We start from the raw sequence: 22,669 nt of genomic DNA on the forward strand, positions 1-22,669 counted from the left end.
TGGAAAGATTACCTTGAAGAGGATGCAACTTGGGAAGATGAAGCTACACTCTTAAAGGATTATCCCCAATTCATGAAGAGATGAGGACATCTTGATTTCTTTAAGGGGGGAAGGATGTAACATACCCATCTCCACTAATAAAGAAATGTCCATGTAATAGATAAATTTATGAGTTTTTATGGTATAAAAATCAATGATTTTATTATTTGAGTCATTTCTACTTAGAATCTTCAAATTCTGAGCCCAAATTTAGAATCTGTGTACAATTTTACCCTAACATAGGATTTTATAGCATCCAAAACGGACACCGGATCAAGCTTATACGCAAATTTTAGTCATTTTAGTTAAAAAGCGACGACCTTTAAACCTTAATAAATGCACGACCGAGCGTCCGATTGACGAATTTTAGTCATTTTAGTCATTATACGCAAATTTTAGTCATTTTAGTCATTTTAGTTAAAAAGCGACGACCTTTAAACCTTAATAAATGCACGACCGAGCGTCCGATTGACGAACGGTTTGAACCCCAATGACCAGGAGAACCTCTCGGACCAAAAAAAAAAAATCGCTCCCCGAGACGGTCCGGCACGTAAATCGAGACGGGCACCCCAAATTTGGGGACCTCGTTCCAAAAATTTAGACCGTACACACTTACCAGGGTGCCCGTACGATGGCCGCACCCCAAATTTTTGGGGACCTCGCCCCTAAAATTTAGACCGTACACACTTACCAGGGTGCCCGTACGATGGCCGCACAAGAACCAAAGGACGGCCGCCCACTGTGTGGTCCACACGTTCCCCTACGTGGACACCCATGCTGCCCCAAACTAGATAAGGTACACGCGTACCACTCCTTTCCCTGATAACCGACATCGTACCTTTCCCCTAGACCCATGCAGGCCACTAATCCATAACCTTTGCTGGTACACCGTCCTTTCGTCCTTGCTTTGTGCAGCGCCCGCACTTGTACCCCACAGCTATATAAACCCCCAGGGTGCTCCACAGGCAACACGCATTTCTGCATAGCGTATGTCCTGTTGTACCGCCATCTGTCCCTGTGTAGTGTACTTGCTGTAGTACAGCCGCCTCTTGCAACCATTCCTCTCACACCCCCTCATTTGCCTCTTTTCAGATAAGACAATTTTCCTCCATCCCCCACTTGCTAGGAGGCAATGTCCTTAACTCTTCTTCCCCCCGGCGGGTGTGAAGAGACTTACAGCAGTCCTCAGCCCTTCTCCCCTTTAGCAAAACGTTTTTGTCTTAAGGACATCTCACAATTCCCCTCCCCTCCCCCCCCACCATTTGTGTAGACTTTAATAAGAGGTTTTTGCCTTAAGAAAGGGTTCATGCGCTGTAGTCTTTTGCTCATACGGTGAGCAAATGATCTCAGAATTGACATCCGACTGAAGCGCTTCGATCGTGATAGTGAGCCCTACAAGACGACGTCCAAGATGGCCCCATCCCGGAAACGTTAGAATATTGCTTCGAGAGGAGCACGCAACAACGAGATTAGGGAAGATGCTCCTGATGTGGCTCCAGCCCTCCCTTTTCAAGCTCCTCAAGGAAATGGTGGCCAAGTTAGCTTGGTTACATTTGAAAGAAGAGTTTTTTTTAATATTAGTGCTAATAAATATGTATCTTTTCCTTTTAAAATAATGACATAAAATTGTATAAAGTTATGAATTGTGTGATGTTGTATTCAATAAATTGCATTGAAATTGTTATCTTTAAAGAGTGCAAGTTTTTCCTGGCTTCAACTAACTCCGTTTCGTGCTTGTGTAGCCGGGCAGCGTCGTTAGCAAAGCCCGGGAATGGCCCAAGGTATCCCTCATACCATTGGGAGAATAAGGTTTGCCGATTGAGGCGAGAGATTATGATGCTGCCTAGTCCTGAGGGCCCAGGCTAGTGCGGTGAATAAGCCCACCCTAGTGTGCAGACATCCCTCTGAGGGGCGGGAGGATCGAGCGATGGAGCCTGAGAGGGCGACAGGCCGGCTTGAGTCCTCGCCACCAGCGGCCGACGATGAGGTGTATGGTCCCGTAGGGTTTTGCCCAGTATGTAAAGGCTGAAAGGTCGAATTCTAGATCATCGACAGTATAAAGGAAAAGAATAAGAGAGCCGGTTTAGCTTGTATGGAATTGATTCATGTATATATATATATATATATATATATATATATATATATATATCTTGTCTTTGGCATGATTGTATTGTGTAAAAAAGTTGTTTTAACAAACCTTGTAAAAAGGACCTTAATTAAGGAACATGTTTATTTATGTCAAACAGTGTGGTAGGATTAATTAGAAAACAAATTGACGCGTGAGTAGGGTAGAAAGTGGGAGGATGGAATGCCCCGATGGCACCATCCTACGGACGGGTGGATCCGATTAGTCGGTAGCTTTCCAACAGATTAAGTAAAAGCCCTACGCTAGATAAATAGGTTCTTGGGCAACTCTATTCTAGAAGACTAGGTCAGCGCGGCGGCTGTGCCTTGCATGGATGAGGAAAAAAGCGTTGCCTCTAGAAATCAAGTCTAGTAGTTTCCCAATTTATGATCAATTACCCTATGGGTGATTTGATTTTTATAAGATCACGCTTCCCCTGCTGCGGGATAGGACTAGGTCTTACCTATAAATCATATCCTTGAATCTCTACATGGTCAAGGTGTCGATAAATAGGAAATTTTCTCCAAGTTAAGACTTAGTGGACTATCTTAAGTGTTTCTCCTATTTTAGAAGGGGGGAACCTTACAATGCGTCAGGTGTAAATTAGCAATTGAAGATGGTAGGCATGCTTTTTGGGATTGTCCTCCAATTAGAGGGTTTTGGGGTAAGGTTGGCAATGGGTGGATGGGAGCTTGGGGGGTTAAGGGAACTTAGGGTGATTGGTTGCTGGGGCTAATGGTCTAGTATTCTGTATTATTAGATATTGTTGTCTGTGGGGGATTTGGAACTTCAGGAATCTGCTGGTATTTGATAAAAGGTCTAGTTAGGGTCTAGATGTGTCAGAGATGATGTTTAAATGTGTACACTATTGTTGGTTTGTATATTATAGAAAGAAGTTGAATGATAACCTATTTGTTGAGTTAGTGTAGATCTTACAAGCTAGGATAGACTAATGTAGGTCCTAGTTGTTGGTGGGATATTAGCGCATTCTAGGGTACCCTAACATCTTCTGATATATGTGGCAAGTTTACACAGGGAAAGATTTGAAGATTAGGTACCCTAAATTTGGGCCCAAAACCAGGAGATGGTACCAAAAGGAGAAGCAACTAGTGCATACTTTTTTGGCTTTAATTGTAAATCCTTTGGGCACCGATGGTGAAAGTTTGGACTAAGGGAGATTACTATGAAGAGCAGACCCCTAAGGGATGTACCTCTGACACTCTTCTTGTGGCATGTATGCACTTGGGTTATCACATATCTTGGGAGAAGTCTTCTCTTGTGTGTGGAAGAAATCAAATATGTGATTTACTTAATAGAGATTGGGAGCAGGATGGATGTGGTAGGAGTAGAAAAGGACCTTTTGTAAATGGCAGCTTTTGCCTTGTTAATATAAATATAAATACTTATTGTTCCCATTTAAAAAAAATCAATGTTGGAAATTTGGAAAATTTAAGATATTTTAGTTATATTTTAGCTCAAAAGTCTTTCCCTCACACTTACAAATTTCCCGCCAAGACTCGTTTATTGCCACCGCCATCAACGCTTCAGCTAACGAGGTCGCCATGGCTGCTTCTTCTGCTTTCGCTGCTGCAGAGCCCCTGGAGCCCCTCCCCAAGGTCGCCAAACTTGAGGTTCCCCACGCTAACGGCACCTCCATCATACCCAAGCTCCTCGTCAAGAAGCTGTCCGCCAACGCCGTCATTCCTTCTCGCGGATCTGCCCTTGCAGCCGGCTACGACATCTCCAGGTAACCCTAACACCCCATGTGCACATCAAATATCAAACCCGAACACCACAGGCTTTGCTTCTGCACATCAAGATCAAATCGTAGCACCCGGTCATGCTCGTTCACATCAAGACGAGTCCCAGTTCGTGCTTTTGGCACGTAGATGAAATCCTTAACTTACTATAAAAGCCTTACAAAATGTATCTGCACGCTGAGCTGCGGAACCCTAGAAGCGTCCTTCATGTTTCTGTACAGCCCTGATAGCAGGGTATGTTCCTGCCCAGCTCTGAAACCTCTACCCTACCATCCTCAATTGCAAAAAAATTTCAAGTTCATGCGTTTGCATTGGTATGCAGAACAACACATACATTTGCACACATTTGGATTTGGCATTTGAGTTTTGCACGCCAGCCTTCCCGTTCTCATACATACCATCCACGCTATGTGCTGTTGCTCCCCGTCTTCATTTACACATGCTGTGTACGGCCTTCTCCTTTCAGGCCTGAGCTGCGGCTCCGTCCAAGAAGGCCAGCTTGACTTTATCCTCACGCTATTGCACAGCCATGAAACCCTTGAACCACAGTTAATGTCACAGCAAAGCCATGAAGCTACAGGTAAGGTCCTTAACCTTTGGAGAACCAGTGGGAAACCACAGGTGAAGTGCTGGCCACCGTTACTTTTTTTCCTCGTTCTAAACCCTTAACACTCTGTCTGCTTCTCTGTTCAAACAGTGCGTATGATGATGTGGTTCCTGCCCGTGGCAAGGCGCTCGTCAAGACGGACTTGTCCATTGCAATTCCTGAGGGAACTTATGCTCGCTTAGGTAAAAAACCCTACCACACCCTAGGATGTCTATTTTTTTATATGTTCATATCCTGATCTTTTACTCTTTGTTTTGTGAGACCCTTACAGCTCCTCGTTCTGGCCTTGCATGGAAGCACTCTATTGATGTTGGGGCAGGAGTGATTGATACTGACTATCGCGGCCCTGTTGGGGTCATCCTCTTCAACCACTCAGATCAAGACTTTGCCATCAAGGCAGGTGATCGCGTGGCACAGCTTATCCTAGAGAGGATTGTGACACCGGAGGTCTTGGAGGTGCAGGATTTGGAGGCAACCGTGAGAGGAGAGGGTGGCTTTGGCTCCACGGGCGTTACCACCATTGTTCTCCCCACCTCCTGAGCGCCATTGCCCACCATGGCTTTGCTCTAAAAGGGGGGTTTGCTCTATTTAATAGCCCCATTGCCACTATATCTTCGGCATAATCTTCCAAGAAATTGACTTGTAGCATCCTAAGGTCATGCCACAGAATCTTCAGCATGGTTATAAGAGTTAAGTAGGTTACAACTGTTCTTTTTTGATATGATTCCAAGTTTGCAAACAAATGTGCAATGGATTGCTCTTCATGAATTATAGTGAGTCCAGTGAGTCCATTGACATGTAAGGAGTTTGGTTTGATGGGGCTTAATTAAGCACTTGAGGCATTTAGGAAGCTAGGTTGAAAGGAAAAAAAACTAGGTTGGTGTGGGAAATTTCAAGGTATTGTAAGCTCTATGTGTGGTGTCCCTAAAGTTTCAGCAGATCATCATGAGAAGAAGAAATTGCCAAAATCGTCAAGGATTCGAGTATAGCATGAAATTCGCCATACATAGAAGATACTCAAGTCACCGTCATGCATAACAATGGAAACTACGCTACCAGGCTCAAAAGTCTTGGGAGATATTATTGGTGGGCTTCAGATTAGACTTGAGGGCTGTGCCAATTTCAAGTGATTGAATTTAAACTGTCCCAACTTGTGGCATTTTAAATTCGACATTGGTTGATTGATCTTATATATAACTACTAGGAAACAATCCCAGTCAAGAATACTAAAATTTTTCATTATAGAAGAATTAGCAAATCTAGTATTCAAGTGACTCTTAACTTAGCATGGACCCGTTGAAAGCTCCACATCTAAAAAGGGCAATAGTAGAAGATATCAAGCTTGGTATGCTTGTCACATCTACAAAACTTTTTTGAAACACTAGTGACAAATTAGCCAAGTGATCTAACACATCTACCAAGAAATGCAACATGTATATAAACTTAAAGTTGGCAACTATCTTATACAATCTTTCAAACTCCTCTTTTATGCATAGGAGAAGTGGCTCAAGTACTTCACATACTTTTACAAAACTTTATGTCGACTTAACCACCTTAGTTATGGATTTTCTCCATCTTAAGGTGTGGACAATCTAATTCTTCTTGCACCTTGTTGAATGTTTAGAGCTCTTCTTGAACAAAGCAAAAATCTCATTTGAGGTTATATCCATAAAAATAGCATGTTGTGAGTTTTTGAATGCATTAGACACACAAATTTGTTCTATGAGCAACACAATGGATGGCACACATGAAAGGACTTTTCTTTTTCATCAAAGCAACAAGACCATTAGTTACACTTATCATTATTGATGCTCCATTTAAACCAAAACTCACTAGTTTTGACCGATCAAGACTATATTCATCTAACATTCCAACCAAGGTAGTTTCTAATCCCTTTGCTTAATGATCCATGACCTCAAGCAAACCCAAAAAAGAAGTTTGCACGTCATTATCATGCATGTAGCTTGCATACACTATAAAATACTCTATAATAGAAATATCTGTCGATTCATCAACAATGAGACTAAAGAAAGGAGAAGCCTTCACTTTTTGGATGATAGATTGGTATATTGATTCGTTGATGAATGAGGTAAACAAGGTTATAGTCTTATCATTTTGATAAAGCTCTTTGGGAAGAGCTTGCACACCACACATAGACATTAGTTCAACAAGGTTTGAAAACTTGTTAAAAGCAAGATCCTCCTTGGCAATGTAGTAGGCACATTGAAATAAATTCAAAACTCCCAAGTCCACACCACCTTGTTATCATTTTATTTCTTCTTTCAAAGCATTTTTGCCATAGTTGGCAGAGTAAGCAGTCCATTTATGCTGGTGTGAAGAGGCATGCACTCTAATAGTACTTAATTGTGTATTCATTGATCCACATGTACTAAATTCACTTTTACATTTTCTTATTTTTTGACATATAGTATAAAATATTTAACCACGTTCAGCATCAAAATGTGCCCAATCAAAAGGTATATTCCATGCATCATTCCACATACTGCAAGCATTTTTAATTCTCTACTTCACACTTTTGGGTGTTACTAGAGACACCTTCAGAATCGTGCAAACTCGAATCTCTTTGCTTTCTAGCCTTCTTTTTGGATACAATGTCAGAACGTGTGAAGCCAGGTAACGCTAATAAAGTTGATTGCTTATGCGCCATTACTATATAAAAAAAGAACATTTCGAATTTTAACATGATTTAATTGACTAACAACTATTTGACATTTAAATTTTTTAATATCAAAATCACTCTTTTTACACTTAAATTAATTAACTTTTTAATATTTTAACTTTATTAAGATAAATCCCAAAAATAATATTTTTTAATATTTTAACTTTATTTAAGATAAATCCCAAAAACTAATTTTTGGATCAACGTTAATATTCGATCAAAAAAGGTATGATCAATAACACTATAATGTAAAACAAGTAAATAGCTTAAAATCTAGAAAAATATTTTACATGGTATATAGTATTATAGTTTAAACAAATAACTTACAAAGAACAGAAACAATAGAACTTATGAATAAAACACAAAAAAAACTAAGCATGGTTAGATTAATATACTACTAGTTAATATTGTTTGTATGAAGCATGAACATTATTAAAAACTAACCATCACGATTTCAATGTGAGAAAATTGATTCACAAACTAACCATCACGATCTCAATGTGAGAAAACTAATTCACAAACACAATAACAAAACTAAAACAACTAGAATTTCAAGGTTAGGAAACTAGTTCATGTACACAAAAACCCAAATAAATAAGAATATCTATATGGCACATAATAATAATTTTTATTTAAAATTAATTTAGAGACATTTACGGACTAACTTACCAGAAAAAGACTTTTGGATTTATGGCCTTGTAAGGAATTGGGATTTATGGCCTTGCAAGAAATTGGGAATTACGGCCTTGCAAATTGGTGGCTATCTACTAATTATGATCTTGCACATTTATCACCTTGCACATTGGAGGCTCGATTTTGTAAAATAAACAACACTGAGACAGCAAGCTATACTTTCTCTCGCTCTCTCACAATGCATGCATGCAAGCTACAAATTTTGTCAGCTGACTTCAGAGCCTCCCTTGCAAGGGAAAAAAACACTCAGAAAGCCATGGCAATGGTAGCCTTTTGTCAGCTGACTTCAGAGCCTCCCTTTGCAAGGGAAAAAAACACTCAAAAAGCCAACAACTCTCTCTCATGCATGCAGCTTCGAAGCACATCCTCTCTCTCTCGGGCATGCCTGCATGCTTAGAGGTGCAAATATAGGGCTGCTCATGGCCATGGACAACATTTGTTCCATGGCTCTAAGAGCCTCCCTTGCAAGGGAAAAAGAAAAGGGCATAAGACAAAAACACAAAAAAAACACTCAAGACATAGACAACATCTTTCTCACTCTCAGCCATGCATGCATCCTCAAAGCTTAAGGAAATTGCCAAAACAGACGTTAACACAAACCGAGTTTACGCTAATACAGACACCAAAACAACAAAAATGATACAAATAATAGCAATAGCAATAGTAAACAACAAAAATCGTACAAACCAGAGGCATAAAATGCTTGTAACAATAGCAAACAACAAAAAGCGTACAAACCAGAGGCATTCTACGAATAAGCTAAACAATAGCAAACGATTGGGCGAACTCACCTGTAACAATACCAAATGATTGAATGCAACAATAGCTAATGATTGAGAGGAACAATAGCAAGCAGGCGATTGGGCGAACTCACCTGTAACAATAGCAAACGATTGGGCGAACTCACCTGTAACAATACCAAATGATTGAATGCAACAATAGCTAATGATTGAGAGGAACAATAGCAAGCAGGCGATTGCATCGATATAGGGCTCGGATGCGGCTCCCTCGTGGAGGAAGCCCAGAAACATGTGTTAAACAACAACCCAAAGCCCATAAACCCTAGAACATTCACAGATTGCTTGTAATAACAAGTGTAAACGATTGAACGTAACAATAGCAAGCAAATGATCGAACGAACTCACGTGTAACAATAGCAAACGCAACAATAGTAGACGAATGAGAGGAACAACAACAAGTAGGCGATTGCATTGATTTAGGGCTCGGCTGTGGCTCCCTCATGAGCGAGTGGAAGGAGTCGATTCAGCTGGGCCCTTCAAGTTGAAGGCTTCAACAACGTTCACTCAATGAAACCCTAGAACGTGAGCCGCTAGACACGATAGAAAGTGTTAAACAATAAAGTGTAAGGCAAAAGAAACCCTAACGTTCAACATATACAAGGACTGGAGTGAGACTCTCACCATGCATGGCCACACACTTGCTGTGTGGGGGGGTGTGGTTTTTTATAGTAAAATGACCAAATCTTCACCTACCTACTCTACCCACTTGTCCATATCTGATTGGACAACTTCAACCACTTTTAAGCCTTCTAATTTCACCTTAGAAAACCTTCTACCATTTAAAATCTTCTAAATTTTTTTATTAATAACTAAAACCTTAAAGTTATCTAGTATTAAGTAGATTCACTTCAGGTCACAACTTACGTAATTTTACAAAAAATGCAAATTTTACAATTACAAATGAACCCCAAATGTTTGCAGTTTCATTGTCACTGTTTGCGGGTTTTCCGTGAGCAGTGTTCATGTGCCTCCTTCTGATTGGGCTGAACACTGTGCTCACAGGTTGCAAGATATGATCCATGTTTATAGTTGGGTTGCTATGCAAGGCTAGGGTTGTAGAACTCCATGCTCACACCACTTTATTGTAAGCGTCCTCCTTTGGTCCTTCCACATGTCCACAATCCCAAACTGTCTGGACTAAAAGGTAACCAAAGACTTTAAGATGTTTACACTTGACTTGATCTCTTGCCCATCTTTGCAAAGAGGGTTTACAAAGACTTGTGCCCCAGGCATGATCAACATCCTGCTAATGAGAGCACCCCAGGCATGATCAACATCTTGCTAATGAGAGCACCCCACTGAAGAGGGTCAACCCTACATTGGCGGTAGCGCACGCGATGGTGTAACCATTGGGAGGTTGCTTGGTACAAATAAACAAACCATTGGGGGAGGCGAGGAAGTGAGTGGGAACTGCAGATTTGAGCCAATGACTTACGACTATTAAAAAAAAAAACAAAGAGCCAATGACCTAACGACTATTTTTTTTAACAAAACAAGGCTAAGTTTCCCTTCGTTAGTGTAATTTTCCTGGTTCAAATTAAAAAAAGTGCAAATTGATGCCACGACTTAACACTATTTTTTTAAAAACAAAACAAGACTAAGTTTCCCTTCTTTAGTGTAATTTTCATGGCTCAAATTGGAAAAAAATTTAAATCTTTGAAATTGTAGTTAAAAAACAGGTTGATCTATGCATTTTTTTTCATTGATCATCCTTGTTTTTTTTCCAGAATGGTTAGCAAAAAGTTTATTTTTAAGATGGGCGGCTACTTTTTTTTGTTTTTTTTGGGAAAAATAGATATTTATAATATTAACATTGTGAGATCATTACGAAACAGAACAGTTCAGAGGGGTCGTGGACCAAGGCCTATTCTAGATTTTTTACATTGCAATTCAGCTATTCACATAATAGATTCCACCTATCATCCTCCCAAACAAAGGAAATTTGGCTCCAAGATACATGGTACTCCAATTGTATACATGCTATCATCATTGCTTCAGTGGTTCATTCTTTAAGAGGCAACTTCTCCAAAATTTGTTTTCCTAGCTACACCTTTACCACTGGTCTAGTCCCCAGAGGGTTTTCTATGAAGGCCACAAAGGTGTAGGTGGAGTGTTTTTCCTTGAGATACCATCTTCTAGTCTTTGGCCCATATTTGGGGAGCTTTGTCTTCACATCATACTTTAAATATCCTTGCATAGCACCAAAAGTTAAGAAACCTAGTATGTACAAGGGTTTGCTCATTCAACAAATCAACTGATCCCAGTTTGTAGAGAGTAAATAGCTTGAAAAATGTTAGCATTATTTAAATTATTAATATAATATATGGACCAACACAGATAAATGCATTTATACATCAACTTAGTCACATCTAGACCAATGTTTTCCCTCTTTTGAAACATAATCCTATTCTTGGGTATCCAAATTTCCCACAAGTAACAAATCTAATAGTATTAAATAGCAGATTAGTGACATCTTTAGAATCAAACCTCCTTCGAAGAACCCAATTTCCAAATTTCCCACAAGTAACAAATCTAATAGTATTAAATAGCAGATTAGTGACATCTTTAGAATCAAACCTCCTTCGAAGAACCCAATTCCCCCATAGCCCCTAAACTCCTATAGACTTAGCTACCCATTTTCCAATTCTAGCCCAAATCCCCCTAATAACAGGGAAATCCTAGAAACCATACCTTCCATCCTCCGAAGCTGATCTACACCTGGGGCAGTAACTCGAGGTGAAATTTCTTTGAAGAAGTTTAAACCCAAGGGAAGGAGATAGCAAGTAGACTCTCCATAGAAAACTTGGAATTCCAAGGGACTGTTTGCCTCCCATAGAAGTTTCCACCTCTTCCTCCAAGTTTCAACTTTCCAGACTTTATTACAGTATTCAATGTTCAGTTCAACTTTCCTTAATTCCATGTAAATGACCTTAGTTGTCCTTTTATCTAGCTTCACCCAATTGAACCACATCCAGTCCTTGATTTAGCAGGAGTCATCAAAAGTAGTAGACACCCATACTTTTTGAATTTCAACCATCATTTGTTCAACCAGCTATCTTTCTCTGGGGAGAAGATCAAATTCTAATGCCAGATGATCCAGTTCTTTCTAGCTTGCCAGAGACCAGTCCCAACAATGTGTTAGTCTTCTTAATCTTCTGTTGTTTAGTCTTTTTGTAAGAGTAATATCTAGAAGAGCCAGAGGGGGGTTAAAATTATGGGACCACAAAATCCCCAAGTTGAAGAAGGCTCTAAGGTAGCCATCCCAATAAATTAGTTCCAACACTTCCTTCCATTTCCCACATAAGAAGTTGCAGAAGGGGATCTTGAGAGGCGTAGAAGAGAGTAGTTGATTTCTCCAATTTAGGCCAAGCCATCTGCCTTTTTGAAGGACAAGTGAGTCTTCCACCACCTCTTTAAGCATTCTAGACCATACTTCTCCTTGGATTAGACATTTGGGAAAAAGGAGAGCAATTTTTGCTAAAGCATGAGTAGGCAAGTGTAGTATACCTAGGCCTCCTTCCAATTTAGGCATGCTTACCTTGTCCCAAGCAAGCCACTCTTCTGTTATTGCTCTTATTCCTCCATAAAAAGTCCCTTACAAGACTTATGATTCTGTCCACCCACTGGGCTTTGCTAAAGTTGATAACAAGACGACATAGAAACATGATATAGGCATTTAACATAGTATTACAAACGGTCACTCTATCATGAAATGGAATCCTTACCCCTTTTCATTTTTTTTAATTTTTGAAGAAATCTTTCTAGGGACCAGTCATATATTTGCTTATTGTTGATAATCTCCACTCCAAAGGGAACTCCCAAGTGTCTAATGATTTGTCCTCTTCTGTGACCACCTCACAGCCCCATCTTTCCAGATCAAAGTCATTATTCTCAGTTAAGCTGATTATTTTGGATTTTTGAATATTTCACTTGGAGCCTGAAGCGTCAACAAATTCTCCGATAATGGACAATGCTTGTCTCACATTGTCATTGTTTGCCCTTAGAAACAACAGAGAGTCATTAGCAAAACATTGTATTATCAATTGCTCCCCACTCAACTTCAGCCCAACAATCCTTCCTTTTTCACTGGCATCTTCAAGGGCCACAATTAGGGAGGCAATATCAAAAAGCAAAGGAGCAAGAGGACAACCTAGTCTTACTAATCTTTTAATTTCAAATCCTCCTACTAGCCTGCCATTTAGGAGAGGACTAGAGCATCCCCCAAGGGATGGGGTGAAGATGTAGGAGGTTATTTTGAAGCCAAATCCTAATTTTTCCATGACCTTAGCCACAAAGGACCAATGAATTCTATCATAAGCCTTTTTAAGGTCCAGTTAAATTGGTAACTAATTGCAAAGATGGTAAAATTTGCATACATTGATTATCCTCCAAAATGCTCCTTTTTCTCTGTCGCAAATTGATGCTCCATTCTTTCTGCTGTGCGATTTGCTTCTTTCAACCCTGCTTCTATCTATTGTAAATTGCCAAGTGCTCGACGTACGACTGCGTTGCACTTCTTTTGGCACATTACATAGGGTACAACCATGTTCTCTTTGTGTACAACCTTGCTAGCTTTATTTCTTGCCACATATGCTTGCTCAGCTACCCATCTGCTCTTAATTTCTTTAAAATCTTCTAAATTAACCTTTAATCAAATTATTTACTTGCCTTAATATTTTTAAATTACCACAAAACAAATAATACAAGAATAGCTAAATATATGGGTGCAAAATTTTCTTTCGCATTAATTAATTAGTTGACCTCAGAACTTCATACGTAGAGAGAAAAAAAATCGAATTTTGACGATGTCTCTTGATTCTTCTTAACCATAGGCAAGGGCATTTGAGGCTATGGCCTCCAATGTGTGTGTGTGTGGTGAGAGAGAGAGAGAGAGAGAGAGAGAGAGAGAGAGAGAGAGAGAGAGAGAGAGAGAGAGAGAGAGAGAGAGAGAGAGAGAGAGAGAGAGAGAGAGAGAGAGAGAGAGAGAGAGAGAGAGAGAGGATCTGCCTGTCTCGCAAGTTACAAACCTTGATCTTCCAAGCAAGTGTTGAAGGCAGAGAGAGACTTATAATAGGGCCCAGGGGGGATTGGGTAGGCTTAATAGTGGTGCAGTGGTGGGCATGTGATGGAAGGAGAGAAAGTGTGCCAAGGAGCAACAACAATAAGCAGGTGGAAGGGTAGATCACCTGTAGCACAAGCAATGGTGTAAATATTGGGAGGTGAGGAAGGGCTTGGTTAGAAATAAACTATTTTTCTAACAAGTGAAAAAAGATGACCTTCAAGCTCAATAATTTTAAGGTTTTTTAAATCTCATATGGCTAATTAGGAATAATAGAACCTTTGAAGGTTTTTTTATTGTTAATTTGTCTTGGGCATGTCTCGGATGATGTCAGAACCAAATACCCCAAATTTGGGCCCAGATCTAGAAGGTGGTATCTGAAGGAAAAGCAACCAGTGGGTATCTGAAGGAAAAGCAACCAGAGATATTTATGGCCCTGATTGAAAACCCCTGGGAAGAAGACCAGTGGGGTGAAGATCTGGACAAAAGGGGAGTACTTTGAAGAAAAGTCACCCAAGGGCTTCACCAATGAAATGTTGTTGACTACTTGTATGTAGTTGGGTTTTCACTTCTCTTGGGAAAGATCCTCCTTTATATATGGGAAGATGAGATGTGGGATATAGTATGTGATCTTTTTAATAAGAATTGGGACTAGAGGGAGTAAACAAGTAGAAAGCTTTTTGTAAAAGCTTGTGATAAAATTGTAGATATTAATATAGTAATAAATTATTGTTCCAAAAAAGAGACTTATTAATTAATGCATAAGTAGAGATTTGAGTGAATAAATAGATAGTTATATGAAGCATGGGTGATGAACTAGGGCTGATAGGCAAGGGTCCCCCTCGTCTCAGTAGGGCCTTGAATGCTATAAAGCATATACAGACTTACAATGCGTGTCTCTAAAAAGATAAAAAAATGAAATGCATTAATTTTTTTAATATATGTGCCACTTTCTAGTATATTAAATAATAATATCATTTAAAAACTATAGTAATATATTTTAAAAAGATATGATTATGTTAGCATGACACCATCCAGAACATGTTAACATGACAACGTTGCAAAATTTCCTCATTTCCCACCAGTTTGTTTTAGACATTCACTACACATGTCATTTCATGACACTTATTGTGCTATCCCTCTTATGTAACCGAGAGATGCTAGGTTAACCTCAAAATGGGTTTAACAACATCTCACAACCCCTATGCTCACACACATAATTTCTTGAGGCCACAGCTAGCACCTCAAGAAAGTATGATCAAGAGAGGCAAGTAGCTCAGAAGAAGAAAATGAGGCTAAACGAAGGAAACTATTCCATCTGCCATAACTTCCGTTAATGCACCAAGTTGCATTAGGTAAAATTTGGACTAAAAAAGGGCCTTTTCTAAGAAGATTCATGTCATCACTTTGCTAGAAAAAAGGGGGTCATGGTGAACCTTATGAATCTTATGTCAAAACCCAAATTCTAAATCTACCACCTCCGACAAATTTAGAGTTGATATGCTCAAGTTATGCATTCCACACTAAAAGGTAGATCCCAATGATTATAACATCAGGGACGTCGTAATTGTTTCAATAATCACAATGATTTTTCCTTAGATCATATAGAATATTAATCAGAGTGAGTGGGTTACCATATAAATATTTTTTGAATCTAAAAAAGCCACCACCACCTAGAAAAGATGAGGTAGTGGTGGTGGATTTTTTAATCTAAAAAGCCATCACCACCACGTAAAGAGGATGAGGGGAAGATTCACATGATATGCCCCACTATACCCTATTGACCACCCCTTAACTACAAAAATGCTACCTTCTCACCCTACTCCTCACGCACCAAGCAATGTCAATAAAATTCATCAAACTAACACTCCTTTCACTCCTCCACATGATGACTTTCCAACTAACCCACTACACCCTGAAGAGTTACCCGCTCTAGAGCATGTTGAGGACCCTTTCACTGTTGCAAGCTCTATAGCAAACTTCTCTGCAAGATGTTCCACAAGAAGATGTTATGCACACTCTGCCATTAGAAGGAGGCCTTGATCCACACCAATAATCCACTATTTAAGCCAAAGCTCATGATCAAGGCATTAATTGAAATAACGCCTTTCAATCTAGGAACCAAAATTTATCTCCACCACAGAGGACACCACATGACATACCCAATCAGAGCACCCATGCGAGCTATAATAGGGCTAATGCTGATGGTAGGTGAAAGTGCTCTTTGGGAGAATGTGGCCAAGCACACACAAGGTTAGCTAACCTAAAATTATAAGATTTGTTAGTCTACTTGGTAATATATTATTATTTATAGTTTCAAGAGATGGAAAAGGATATATCCACCAACACATACAAGGGAAGGTTATAGCATTGTTGAATCAAATGATGTCAAAACCCCCCCAATTGAAAAATTTGGAATACAACTAAAATAGCAGAAGAACTTCCTCCGCAGAGAAGATTTATGGCAAGTTTACATTTAAGAAAATACAATTCTCTAGGTGGATCCCACTTACATGATGCCTACTTGTCGGAATTAGGGTTTGAAGAGAGCCTAAGGTGGAAGGAAGTGGTGATTAAGCATAGTGATCATTTCTAATGAATATGATTAACACTTAATGATACTAGCACAAGAGATGAACACACATAAAAGGGTAAAAGTGTTAATGAGCCAAGAATGACAAGTGTTATTTCTGTATTAGTGTGGTTGAGCCTTTTATAGGCACCAAAAGTATGTAAAAGTGAGCACTCAAAAGGTAACTCTATTTTGACTTTTTACTTAGGGGGAACGTAACTCTTGATTCAACCTCTTTGAACCTTTTCACACTCTAATATTGATGAATGATTATTTGTTATTCTAACACACCCCTTTAAATGATTATCCATCACTCTAGATGTGTGTGGATTTATAAACATCTTTGGCTTTAGTTTCACCACTTTAGCCATAAACATGTTTGGATTCAGATACCAATCTTTGGCTTTAGTTTCACCACTTTGGCCATAAACATGTTTGGATTTAAATACCAATCTTTGGCTTAGGTTCACCACCTTACTCAAGGAGAGGCTTTACAAAAGAGTAGGGATATTATGTGAATTGATTTGGTTTAAGGGGGACCATTCAAAGAGATATTATGTGAGTTTCTTTGGTTCAAAGGAGGCTCATTATGTGAGTTGATTTGGTTCAAAAAGGTCCATTCAATAATTTTTGATGAGGTTAGTCTCTTCTTTGAAGGAGGTCGGTTCTTCTTTATTACTTGCATTGCTCATTGATGATGATGATCTATTTTTCATGAAGCATTCCTTTTCTTCATTATTAGTCTTTACTCTTGAAAAGCCCTTTGTTGATTCTTTTGTTGGGTAGAACACTTGATCTTCATTTGTCGTGTCGAGAACATTGCTATTAAAACTATTCAAAATCATGGAATGAGATGCCATTTTTTGAGATGAGAAGGTCTTACCAACTAAGATTAGGATCAATGGTAGCGTCTAATCCCTTATAAAATAGAGGTTTAAGGCTTAATGATACACCTTAATGATGATTAGTGTAAATATCTTATAATAGAGGTTTAAGGCTTAATGACACACCTTATTGATGAAACTCTCTCCCTTAAAAAGATAGGCAAAAAACTAGTGTGTTTTGGAGGATAAGAATCATGCACCAAATGAGAGGTTTTTAAGAAATTATGCAAATAAAAGTTAGATCAACTCATAAACTAACTTGAAAACCCAAAAATCTCAAAATGATTAGTGCTATAATCACTTACTTAATGACATTGGGCTGAAAATAATGCAATGCTTGGTTCAGTGGATACTTTGCTTCAAGATTTATTGCAACAACTCCTTGTACACCCAATTTTTAATGGGTTAAAAGGAATTGATCACAATTCGAACTATGTAGGCACCAATTTCTGTTTTTACTTGTGCATTTTTATGCTGAAAAATATCAATTAAAATCCCTTTTTACTTAAAATTAGGCTGAGCCCTTGATGTGGTGGAATCCCTATGAGTTTTGTTGAAGGTCCTATTCTTGGTTTTCAAAGAGAAGCTCTAAGGACTGAGAAACACGCAGATTAGTGAAAGCTACATTTTTTGCAAAGAGGAGAGAGAGATGGTTGGCTAATGGAGTTATAATTATGGCTTAATGCTGATAGCTAGAGATCATGGCTTTGATACCATGTTGTAAGTAGGGTTTGCAGAGAGCCTCTCCTACGTCAAATAAAAACTTATGCTCCAATCTCTCTCTCTCTCTCTCTTCTCTCTCTCTCTCTCTCTCTTATGAATCCTGATACTTTGTGCACAATGCACATGGATCCATTTGTTACCGTCAAGTCCATTGATGTGCTGACATGGCATGAATATTCTAGGCAGTGTGGTGCATAAGGAGTTGCGCAAACCAAAGGAATCAATGCTGTGTTTTTGCACTTCACCATCTAGGAGTTGGAAAATATTGTGTAGTTGCACAAATTTTGGTAGAGTCTAGAAATGATTTGGAAATAAAGGGTGGTTTCATGTACACATCACACAAACATTAGTATAGGTGTAACCACTTCTGTAGCACCATGTGCTTGTTCACACAATCCAATTGGAGTTTTCAATTTAAGTGAAAGCTAAGAGGAGTCTTTCACTCTTGAATCTATCTCACCTCTCTTTTAGCAACCAACACTGTGTTTTTACACTTCACCATCCACGAGTTAGGATATAGTGTCCCCAAATTTTTTGTAGAGTCAAGAAAAAAATTTGGAAATAAAGGGTGTCACACTACCATGTGCACATCACACAACATTTGGTATAGGGATAAAAGGACCTGGGTTCGATGTCACGGTCACTTCTTCAACACCATGTGTGCATCGTGTGAGTTACTTGGCATCTAGAATCCCAACTCGCATACCCAAAGAAAAATAAAACAATCCATTTACATAGGGCAAGATCAATCCACAAAAGTGATACCCAAATCAAAATAGTGTAAGGGGACATGGCACACATTTGACTAGAAGAAAAGAAACTAGGTCACCAAGTATTAGAGCTACCAAACTTCTATCACTCAAGCAATGCATAAAAATTGGTATTGTTAGTAACATTAAGACTTCCAAGGTGATGCTACTACCCCTCTCTACTAAATGACATAGATTGCATAGAGAGTGAACTTAGAATTCATAAGTCAAATAATATGATAAAAGATTTACAACTAGAGAATGGATTGTCATTCTATTCAAGATATTTATTAAAGTGCTATCTTTTTATCTCATAGGTTTAATCAATTCATATCATTGTGTCTCCAAATGCCAATATAATGGATTAAGTATGCTAGAGTTATCCTCATCGATGTTAAAAACCCATGAATCTTTAATGAGACGACCCACTTGGTATATAAATCTCCATAAACTATGACATGTGAAATTGATTGCATAATTTTGTTTACAAAATGTAGAATTCTCTTTCCTATTAAGTAACTCTCATCAAACACTATGAGTTTTACTTGATGGTATTTTATAGATCATGTTTCTAAATTATCTCTTAATAGATAGGTTAGTTATTTGGTATTTATTAGTGTATGTAGTGTTAAGAATGTATTACACTTCCATTAATATTGAATAATTCTATTCTTATATCTTCCATTAATAAAGTGTGAATGGCTACAAAAAACGTGTAGAAGATAAAGCATCTACTTATGAGCTTCCACAAAAAACTAGCACACACAAGGGATACACACAAGGGATGTGCACTCAACTTACTTCTTTCTTAGTGTTATATCACTTTCATTGCACCAAACATCTACAAATCTTAAATTCTTTGGTTCTTTCTAAGTGTTCTCACTTTCATTGCACAAAACATCTATAGATCTTAAATTCATCATGAGATCGAGTGCATTTTTTTATAAAGAAAAATCATCCTTGACAAATCTAGATAAACAAATATCACATCTCAATTATAGATACATGATACAGATTGAATCATGTGTATTTTTTTATAAAGAAAACAATCCTTGAAAAGCTAATCAAAAAATAATGTAAATGTAAATTAATTACAGGTAGATAATAGATATTCTAAAAGATTAATAAATTTACAAACAATATGTCTAGTAGAGTTTTCTTCTTTTTATACTAATTGTATTCGTTTAAAAAAATACAATTATAAGATACGTTCAATGAACATTTTTACAGAGAAAATCTATTTCTCTATGTTCCATTCTCATTAAAAAATGGAAGGGATGAACAACTCATATTGCATTAACTGCTCACAATGAAAACTTAGAAACAAAAACCAAAAAATACAATTAATAGCAAGTCATTTGATGAAATTGAGACCCAACTTGTAAAACTTTAAAGAATCAATTCACTCACCTTTTTATGACATGAGAATAGTGATGATCACAGTTATAACATTAAAGTACACATGCCAACAAAAACAAACAAAACAAAAGCAATGATGATTGATTTTTGCTCGCAAAAAGACTAACTAGGACCTTTGAACAACTCCAAACAACACAACTAACATAAGAGAAAAAAAAATCCAAAACATAGAATTCATATACACCTCACAAGGGAAGCAAGTAATATTTCTTCTCAAATTTGTACAAGGCTTGCTTCAACTATGATCCAGTAGATGCTTTATCTTGTATACAATTTAATTTATTTTTTTAATGCATTATTGAGGGTATTTTCCACTTTTGTTATACATAACGTACAATAGTATGCTACAACTTATGGGTCTAATATATATTGTCAACTTTTGTTACATATAACATATAATGTTATGCTACAACTTATGGGTCTAATATATTGTTAGAGTGCCATAAATAACTTATTTTAGGGTTGAAATTATTTTTTAATATATCTTTAGGTCATCTTTTTAGAAGTTGTTATGGCCCATTTCAGCTTTTTCTAAAATTCTCTCTCATTCATAGAAAAGCAAGAATACAAAAAAACCATCATGGAGAACTTACCCTTGCCTTTAAACTTCAGTCTCTTGAAGCAATCTGAACTTGACTAGTGGTTGTTATATCTCCCTCTCCTGTGAGCTCTCTCTTCCAAGCTGTCACCACAAAGAAGCTGCTTCACCTGCAACAAGGACTCACTTTTGTCTCACTAGCTACTCTCTCTTAGACAAAGCACTCTGGCAAAGCATGGATAGAAACATGTACAAAGAATTAATCTAGCTTCTAATTCACCTCCTATAAAGGACTCATTTTCGTCTCACTAGCTAATCTCTCTCACACAACAGAAACATGTACTAAGAATTATTCTAGCTTCTACTCTCAAATCTCTCCATCTCTCTCTCACACACACACAGACGAGAGCAAAAAAGAAAATAGATAACTAGAGAATTCGATTAGCACAAAGGGGGATTGTGTACTTCTACTCTCAACTCTCTTTGTCTCTCACACAAATAGACAAGAGAAAAGAGAATATAGATAACTAGACAACTCGATTATCACAAAGGGGGCTTGTGTACTTTCATTATGAAAAAATGCTTAATATAACACTTGTGCTTATTCACACTTGAGCTAACTAATTGAGCTTGTTTGCGGACATCTTTTTAATAAAGATTACAATTTTTAGAGTTCCTTTTCCCAACACTTATTCTACTCTCATGTGTGACAGAGATTTAACATCCCCCTTACTTAATGCACCATCCTTGGAATCTTGTCATGGCCTGAAATCTTCATCTCTAAGTTTGAAATTGTAAATGATTACAATGTTTGTAGAGCCTTTTGATTTTTCTTATGTAGAAAGGTTATGGAATGCGGAAGTCTGTATCTACCATGTCTTAAAATATTAATAAGGGGAGATATCAAAGATGATGGTAAATAATACACCATGACCACTTCAATGGGGCCTAGATTCATCAAATTGAATAATTTCAAGGTCATAGGCCTCACAACACTGGTCGATTAGTAACACAATCAACTTTATGAATATGCTTACAACTACCACAGATTGAGAATTATTCTCCAAGCTCTAATCTTGAGGAGCATATCTCTTGAATGGTGTTGAATGTGGCTAACTAAAAGTAAGGGATGTTAGAAATAACAAATAATCATCAATCAACATTAGAGTGTGAAAAAACTTCAAAGGTTAAATAAGGAATTACATTCACCTTGAGTAAAATCCAAAATAAAGTTACCTTTTTGGTGGGTGCTCACTTTTATGTACTTTTTTGTGCCTAGATAAAAGGCTCAACCAATAATAAATAAATGACAATTGTGGTTCTTGGCTCATTCTCATCCCTCATCTCCTTTGGCTCTATCTTATCTAAACACATAGTGCTTAGCTTATCTAAGGTCATATTGGTTATTTGCCCCTCTGAGGTTATCATGCTTGTTTAGCATGACACATGCAATCGACAGAGATATCAAAGTGACACATAGTGCTTAGCTTATCTAAGGTCATATTGGTTATTCGTCCCTCTGAGGTTATCATGCTTGTTCAGCATGACACATGCAATCGACAGAGATATCAAAGTGACACATAGTTCTTAGCTTATCTAAGGTCATATTGGTTATTCGTCCCTCTGAGGTTATCATGCTTGTTCAGCATGACACATGCAATCGACAGAGATATCAAAGTGACAGACTTGGTGTCATTAGGTTGTGGTAACTCAAGCATGTTATCCTCGAAGTCGATAGTGGCTGATTTGTAACAATCATCAACAAGCGATTGGCTTGGCCCAACAACAAATAGTCATACATCCTCGTGTCCCTTAATCCCCTATGTAAGCTTGGCAGCAATTGCTCATCTGTTAACCTCTTCCTAGACTTACACCTTGAGTTCAGGTTTTTTAGACATGAGATGTAATCTCTCATCATAGAATCATGCGCTTCTTGCTTAATGTTGTATAATTGAGCCACATAGGGCTCCACTTATCTCTGCTTTGTCAAAAGGTGGTACAAACACACTCCTAAGCAGTGT

General features: G+C 38.1%; 1 protein-coding gene across 1 annotated transcript; it reads left to right on the forward strand.

Annotated features, from left to right (window-relative positions):
* The first annotated feature begins 3,688 nt into the window (after positions 1-3,688).
* Positions 3,689-5,299, forward strand: LOC147628904 (deoxyuridine 5'-triphosphate nucleotidohydrolase-like). The gene is made up of 3 exons (XM_086812936.1): positions 3,689-3,911; positions 4,622-4,713; positions 4,803-5,299. Exons 1-3 carry the CDS (start codon positions 3,727-3,729, stop codon positions 5,069-5,071), a joined length of 546 nt encoding a protein of 181 aa, XP_086669062.1. The 5' UTR covers positions 3,689-3,726; the 3' UTR covers positions 5,072-5,299.
* Positions 5,300-22,669: the final 17,370 nt, after the last annotated feature.

Source organism: Cibotium barometz, chromosome 18, assembly GCF_041138505.1.
Source record: "Cibotium barometz isolate CiBa-2024 chromosome 18, ASM4113850v1, whole genome shotgun sequence".
Classification (NCBI taxonomy): Eukaryota; Viridiplantae; Streptophyta; class Polypodiopsida; order Cyatheales; family Cibotiaceae; genus Cibotium; species Cibotium barometz.

Bases quoted from the DNA above. Each gene is read 5' to 3' on its own strand.
- LOC147628904 (XM_086812936.1), top strand. From the start codon at position 3,727: ATGGCTGCTTCTTCTGCTTTCGCTGCTGCAGAGCCCCTGGAGCCCCTC. The intron at 3,912-4,621 runs GTAACCCTAACA...CTGTTCAAACAG, and splicing joins GCCGGCTACGACATCTCCAG to TGCGTATGATGATGTGGTTC. The intron at 4,714-4,802 runs GTAAAAAACCCT...AGACCCTTACAG, and splicing joins GGGAACTTATGCTCGCTTAG to CTCCTCGTTCTGGCCTTGCA.